This window comes from Lithobates pipiens, unplaced genomic scaffold (assembly GCF_037356315.1).
Source record: "Lithobates pipiens isolate NorthernLeopardFrog02 unplaced genomic scaffold, aLitPip1_a1.2 Scaffold_18, whole genome shotgun sequence".
In the NCBI taxonomy this organism is placed as follows: domain Eukaryota; kingdom Metazoa; phylum Chordata; class Amphibia; order Anura; family Ranidae; genus Lithobates; species Lithobates pipiens.
Window position 1 is genome coordinate 571,189,065 of NW_027507758.1, and position 7,409 is coordinate 571,196,473.

The following is a 7,409-nucleotide window of genomic DNA, read 5'->3' on the forward strand; positions in this document are numbered from 1 at the left end:
CCCCGAGGAGAATGACATCACTTCCTCCCTGCCTGTGTTTACACTACACAGGCAGGGGAAGCTTCTCATTCGCCGATCAAGAGGGGATGGCCAGAAACCAACGGCCATCCCATCATCCCGTATCGCTCCTGAAGCGAAACGGACCATCGGAGCCAGCGGGAGGGGGTCCGATCGGACCACCCACCCGCTGGAAGGCCAGCACGTACCTGTCGGTGCCATTGTGTCGACGTATATTTACATGCGGCGGTCCTTAAGTGGTTAAGGAATTATACCAAGAATACCCAACTGTAGGAGGCTCCAAGTTGGGACTAGAATATTGTGGAAGGATCATGTTTTCCTGATGACTTGGGGGTACCTGAAAATCCCCTGTGAATAGGTGGGGGGCCCATTGCTGGGCAAAGGGAGGTCTGCACTGTGCGCTGCCATGCCTGCACCACCCACGCAATCCATAGAAGGCCAGTCATAGACACAAATTTTATAGAGAATCTAATTTTGCCCATTCAGGACAAAAAAACACCCCCTAAATAACCAAGCAAGGTTCACCCCTTTCTTGGAGTTCTTCCAGGTACGTGGAAGCAGGTAACCTTTCCCCTTTATAAACCAGGATGCAGTACTCTGATCTGGATGGCCAACTTCCATGCCCAAACCTGTAACATTAGGAGAAAGGAAGGTGGTCAGTAACCCTGTGCAAGCTCTGACATAGAGCTTAGGCAAGGATTAGTCTCTAGACAAATGGAGTGGCAGAGGAACATGGGGAAGTATCATAACCAGATTTTTTTAGAGGCTGGCTTCACACCTATGCAGTAACTCACCCCCTTGGTGCATCGGTGTGCTGCTCTGTCTTTAAATTATGAAAGCACTCCAAGACATGGTAATGAATGTGCATTGTAGTATGCAATAAAAAAAAAAAAAAAAAAAAAAAAAACAATAAATACTGTGGGGTAGGTTTTCTTTATCCAGTTTTGGGCATTGGCAGCCCACAGAAATGAATGGGCTTCGTTAACACAAACACAACAGAGGAGACAAGCATGAATCTAAGAAATGTGACTTTGAGATGAACTCTAGAAGAACTTGGTCACAAACAATTGCCACTTTAATCAAAAGAACGACATATTTCCAAGTTCTTTAGATCAATCCAGCAACCTTTTGTCTCCTAGATCAAAAAGGTTCATCTCAAATCCAGGAATTTCTTGTGCTAATAAACCTAAAAGAGAAATTGCGGTAAAAGGCCTTAAAAGCAGCTGGCACAACTATTGATAGAAACTGTAGTAAATATAATCAAGAGTTCTGTGCTTAAAAAAAAAAAAAAAAAAACAGTACACAAAGGGACTAATAAAAAATATGTGCACGTCCTTGTGCAAGTGCAAAAATAATATGAATAATAGTAACAAAAAAAAGGGACAATGACACAAACTTTCCCAAATGATGAATGAGTCTTGTGACAGGAGTCACTTTGGGTGGGGGGGGTTTGTGGAACACAGCTTACCTTGGAGAGCTCTGGAGACTCCGTGTCCAGCTCCCCTGGCCCCTCTTATGTGTAAATCACCCTGCGTCCATTAGGGGCACAGGGTGACCAAGAACCCCACTATGATCTGTTGTCACAAGTTGCGAAGTTTGGGCGGCCCAGTGGTGTAGTGGTTAGCACTCTCACCTAGCAGTAAGAAGCGTCGCTGGTTCAAATCCCAACCACAACGCTACCTGCCTGGAGTTTGCATGTTCTCCCTGTGCCTGCGTGGGTTTCTTCCGGGTACTCCGGTTTCCTCCCACACTCCAAAGACATGCATGTAGGTTAATTGGCTTCTGTCCAAAAATTGGCCCTAGTATATGAATGGGGACCTTGGATTGTGGGCTCCTTGAGAGTAGGGACCAATGTGAGTGTGCAACGTACAGGGATAGGGGTAGACACTCAGGTTGAACTGGATGGACTGATGTCTTTATTCAACCTTACTAACTATGAAACAAGTCTAAAAATAAAATAAAAATCTTGAACTGCACAATCAGTTGGTACACCAAGCATTACGACACCTTAAAGCAGAGCTCCGCTCAAAAGGCGAAACTCTTCTGCAGCAAGATCCCTCTGAAGTTTGGCCCCCTTCCTGCTTCCCCTGCTGCCAAGCCATTCAGAAAGCTCAGCGAGCATGCGCAGTAGGCAACTCCTCTTTAAGTGCTCCACCACCTCGTAGAAAAAACACTTAGAGTCACATCTGAGGCTGTCGCCCCCGATTACGTCAGATGTGACAAAACAGAGCGGAGATATCACTCATGACATCTTCACGCACCTTGTAACCAGAAAGCTCCCCGTCTGACTCCCAGGACCGGTCTCTCATAGATAAGCGCTTATTGTTTTTAACTCTTAAGTGGTTAGTACACTTTTTAATAAAAAATTTCCATGTGGTTTTAAGCTATGTGGCTGTCATTGCTCTTTTCCTATGTCATGGCTGAATACCTCTGGTTGGAGGAGGAGTTGCCCATGAAGATGTAGCAGGAACCCAGAGGAGACATATTTCTCCAAGCAGTGACCACAAGGATACACACGCGCATTTGACTCTTTGTTTAAAGAGTCAATTAGCTTTGGTAAGAGTTTTATTGTGCACAAGGTGGCAAAGCAATTAAGGTGTCGAGAGTACCAACTGATTGTACAGATCAAGATGTTTTCCATAGAGTAACTCATCATTTGGCACAGTTTGCATCATTGCCAGATGGAAAATGGCCGGTGTTTTTTTTTTTTTTTTTGCGTATGCCCGTTTTTCAAAATGTTGACACTAATAAAAAAATTTATATCAAAAACTATCTGACTGAAGAGAATCGTGAGGGGTCATACAAGATATGTCTATTAATGAGGACAATGACTACAAACATGACAAATGGAATCCAGACGGTGTCCTTGCAGAATGCCAGTACACGAGCGATCCTGTTAATTTCCGCCACATGTTCAACCTATTATAAAGGGTGACCATTTCCATATGGGAGTCATATCCTGTGCACAGGTCTGAAAACATCAGTATGCCATCTCTACAAAGGGCAGATGACATTAGTCTACTGGGAGCTCACAGTCACCTGACCAATTAGAATTTCATAGGACTGGCCACAGACATGCAAATGTTTCATGGAAAACAACAAGCGGGGTTGTGGTTAGCACTTCTGTCTTGCACACTAGGGCCCTTGAATTAAATCCTGGTCTGGACACCATCTGCATGGAGTTTGCATGTATTTCCCTCAGGTCCTTCCACACCCCAAAAAACATGCTGGTAGGTTAACTGTCTGCTGTCTGAATTGAGCAGCTGAAAACCACTGTTTTACAGTGAACTTGTTGCTTTGCCCTCTACGTTCAAGGATCAATGGTTCAAGGGTGTCCCCAGGGAAGGAAGAGAAGACAAGCGTCAGGATGTCCCCAGGGAAGGAAGTAGAAGACAAGTGTCAGGATGTTGTCAGGATGTCCCCAGGGAAGGAAGTAGAAGACAAGTGTCAGGATGTCCCCAGGGAAGGAAGTAGAAGACAAGTGTCAGGATGTCCCCAGGGTGGGAAGAGAAGACAAGTGTCAGGATGTCCCCAGGGAAGGAAGAGAAGACAAGTGTCAGGGTGTCCCCAGGATGGGAAGAGAAGACAAGTGTCAGGGTGTCCCCAGGATGGGAAGAGAAGACAAGTGTCAGGGTATCCCCAGGGTGGGAAGAGAAGACAAGTGTCAGGGTGTCCCCAGGGTGGGAAGAGAAGACAAGTGTCAGGATGTCCCCAGGGTGGGAAGAGAAGACAAGTGTCAGGATGTCCCCAGGGTGGGAAGAGAAGACAAGTGTCAGGATGTCCCCAGGGTGGGAAGAGAAGACAAGTGTCAGGATGTCCCCAGGGTGGGAAGAGAAGACAAGTGTCAGGATGTCCCCAGGGTGGGAAGAGAAGACAAGTGTCAGGATGTCCCCAGGGTGGGAAGAGAAGACAAGTGTCAGGATGTCCCCAGGGAGGGAAGAGAAGACAAGTGTCAGGATGTCCCCAGGGAAGGAAGAGAAGACAAGTGTCAGGATGTCCCCAGGGAAGGAAGAGAAGACAAGTGTCAGGATGTCCCCAGGGAAGGAAGAGAATAAAAGTGTCAGGATGTCCCCAGGGAAGGAAGAGAAGACAAGTGTCAGGATGTCCCCAGGGAAGGAAGAGAAGACAAGTGTCAGGATGTCCCCAGGGAAGGAAGAGAAGACAAGTGTCAGGATGTCCCCAGGGAAGGAAGAGAAGACAAGTGTCAGGATGTCCCCAGGGAAGGAAGAGAAGACAAGTGTCAGGATGTCCCCAGGGAAGGAAGAGAAGACAAGTGTCAGGATGTCCCCAGGGAAGGAAGAGAAGACAAGGGTCAGGATGTCCCCAGGGTGGGAAGAGAAGACAAGGGTCAGGATGTCCCCAGGGAAGGAAGAGAAGACAAGTGTCAGGATGTCCCCAGGGAAGGAAGAGAAGACAAGTGTCAGGATGTCCCCAGGGAAGGAAGAGAAGACAAGGGTCAGGATGTCCCCAGGGAAGGAAGAGAAGACAAGTTTCAGGATGTCCCCAGGGAAGGAAGAGAAGACAAGTGTCAGGATGTCCCCAGGATGGGAAGAGAAGACAAGTGTCAGGATGTCCCCAGGGAAGGAAGAGAAGACAAGTGTCAGGATGTCCCCAGGGAAGGAAGAGAAGACAAGTGTCAGGATGTCCCCAGGGAAGGAAGAGAAGACAAGTGTCAGGATGTCCCCAGGGAAGGAAGAGAAGACAAGTGTCAGGATGTCCCCAGGGTGGGAAGAGAAGACAAGTGTCAGGATGTCCCCAGGATGGGAAGAGAAGACAAGTGTCAGGATGTCCCCAGGATGGGAAGAGAAGACAAGTGTCAGGATGTCCCCAGGGAAGGAAGAGAAGACAAGTGTCAGGATGTCCCCAGGGAAGGAAGAGAAGACAAGTGTCAGGATGTCCCCAGGGAAGGAAGAGAAGACAAGTGTCAGGATGTCCCCAGGGAAGGAAGAGAAGACAAGTGTCAGGATGTCCCCAGGGAAGGAAGAGAAGACAAGGGTCAGGATGTCCCCAGGGTGGGAAGAGAAGACAAGGGTCAGGATGTCCCCAGGGAAGGAAGAGAAGACAAGTTTCAGGATGTCCCCAGGGAAGGAAGAGAAGACAAGTGTCAGGATGTCCCCAGGGAAGGAAGAGAAGACAAGGGTCAGGATGTCCCCAGGGAAGGAAGAGAAGACAAGTGTCAGGATGTCCCCAGGGAAGGAAGAGAAGACAAGTGTCAGGATGTCCCCAGGGTGGGAAGAGAAGACAAGGGTCAGGATGTCCCCAGGGTGGGAAGAGAAGACAAGGGTCAGGATGTCCCCAGGGAAGGAAGAGAAGACAAGTGTCAGGATGTCCCCAGGGTGGGAAGAGAAGACAAGGGTCAGGATGTCCCCAGGGTGGGAAGAGAAGACAAGGGTCAGGATGTCCCCAGGGTGGGAAGAGAAGACAAGGGTCAGGATGTCCCCAGGGTGGGAAGAGAAGACAAGGGTCAGGATGTCCCCAGGGAAGGAAGAGAAGACAAGTGTCAGGATGTCCCCAGGGTGGGAAGAGAAGACAAGGGTCAGGATGTCCCCAGGGTGGGAAGAGAAGACAAGGGTCAGGATGTCCCCAGGGAAGGAAGAGAAGACAAGTGTCAGGATGTCCCCAGGGAAGGAAGAGAAGACAAGTGTCAGGATGTCCCCAGGGAAGGAAGAGAAGACAAGTGTCAGGATGTCCCCAGGGAAGTAAGAGAAGACAAGTGTCAGGATGTCCCCAGGATGGGAAGAGAAGACAAGGGTCAGGATGTCCCCAGGATGGGAAGAGAAGACAAGTGTCAGGATGTCCCCAGGGAAGGAAGAGAAGACAAGTGTCAGGATGTCCCCAGGGAAGGAAGAGAAGACAAGTGTCAGGATGTCCCCAGGGAAGGAAGAGAAGGGATCTCCCTAGTATGGACACAAGCAGCAACAAAGAGAAGTTCTATTATTTCCCAGAAGCTCAGCCCCACCTCTGCACATTATAGGACACATTATGTGATATTCACCACAACTTAACACACAGCAGCTGGAACAGCAACCAATCATCTGCCAGCTTTCATTCTCAAGGTAAAGTGAACAAGCTGAAAATGGAAGCCGATTGGCCGCTCCAATTTTCATGAATCCCCTCTTGAATCACGTGACCAATCTGTCAGGCAGGTGGTGTAAGATATGGACCCCCATTATGTGTCCCCATGAGTCATGTGACACCCCCAATAATACTACATTGCTGTGCGGTACACCGTGTGCTCTATACTCACCCGTCCCCCGCTCTGCCAGGTACAGCACCAGCGACCCCGCCGCCAGCCAGCCGGAGCCCGCTACCCCCATCCCGGCCACCGCCACCCGGATCCGTATTTACCGCCTTCCCGCCTCACCGCCACTCACACCGCAAACCCCGCCCATCGGCAGGATCAGCCCGCCCCCCTCAGCGATGTTATCCCGCGCTGCACACGCCCCGTAGGGATTTTTCCCTCCCGCCCCTTAGCGTTCTGTCTCCGCCCATACTGGAAATATGTTTCTCAGGCCACGCCCATCACCGAAGGAGGGTTTGTGTCAGCGCAGTGTGGCCGTTCTGTCCCCGACCACACTAGTTAGAGAGCGACGTATTAGACTTCTGTAGCGGGGGCGGCTCAGCGTTCTGTCTCCGCCCACATTGGTTGGATTAGTTGACGCCCTTGATAGCGGGAGAGACTGTAGAAGTTTAGTATAGCATCCTGTCTCCGCCTACACTAGTTGTAGAGAGTTTATTAGGCCACTCCCCTGATAGCGGGTGCAACTTGTGGTTGTTTAGTATAGCGTTCTGTCCCCGCCCACACTAGTTGGAGAACGTTGTATTAGGCTTTTATAGCAGGAACGGTGGTATAAGATCAGCGTTCTGTCTCCGCCCACATTGGTTGGATTAGTCGACGCCCCTGATAGCGGGAGAGCCTGTGGTCGTTTAGTATAGCGTCCTGTCTCCGCCCACACTAGTTGGAGAATGTTGTACCAGGCCACGCCCCTGATAGCGGGAAAGCCTGTGGTCGTTTAGTATAGCGTTCTGTCCCCGCCCACGCTAGTTGGGAAGTGTTGTTCAGGCCACGCCCCTGTTAGCGGGAGAGCCTGTGGTCGTTTAGTATAGCGTTCTGTCCCCGCCCACACTAGTTGGAGAGCGTTGTATTAGGCTTTTATAGCAGGAACGGTGGTATCAGCTCAGCGTTCTGTCTCCGCCCACATTGGTTGGATTAGTCGACGCCCCTGATAGCGGGAGAGCCTGTGGTCGTTTAGTATAGCGTCCTGTCTCCGCCCACACTAGTTGGAGAATGTTGTACCAGGCCACGCCCCTGATAGCGGGAGAGCCTGTGGTCGTTTAGTATAGCGTTTTGTCCCCGCCCACGCTAGTTGGGGAGTGTTGTTCAGGCCACG

General features: G+C 50.0%; 1 protein-coding gene across 1 annotated transcript in view; it reads right to left on the minus strand.

The window, feature by feature from the left end:
* Nucleotides 1-6,357, minus strand: part of XKR5 (XK related 5) — a 40,135-nt gene extending 33,778 nt beyond the window's left edge. The window contains exon 1 of the mRNA XM_077489028.1: nucleotides 6,266-6,357. Within this exon, the coding sequence (XP_077345154.1) occupies nucleotides 6,266-6,335 (70 nt within the window). The 5' untranslated portion in view covers nucleotides 6,336-6,357. The remainder of the gene's footprint in view (nucleotides 1-6,265) is intronic.
* Between the last annotated feature and the right edge of the window lie 1,052 nt (nucleotides 6,358-7,409).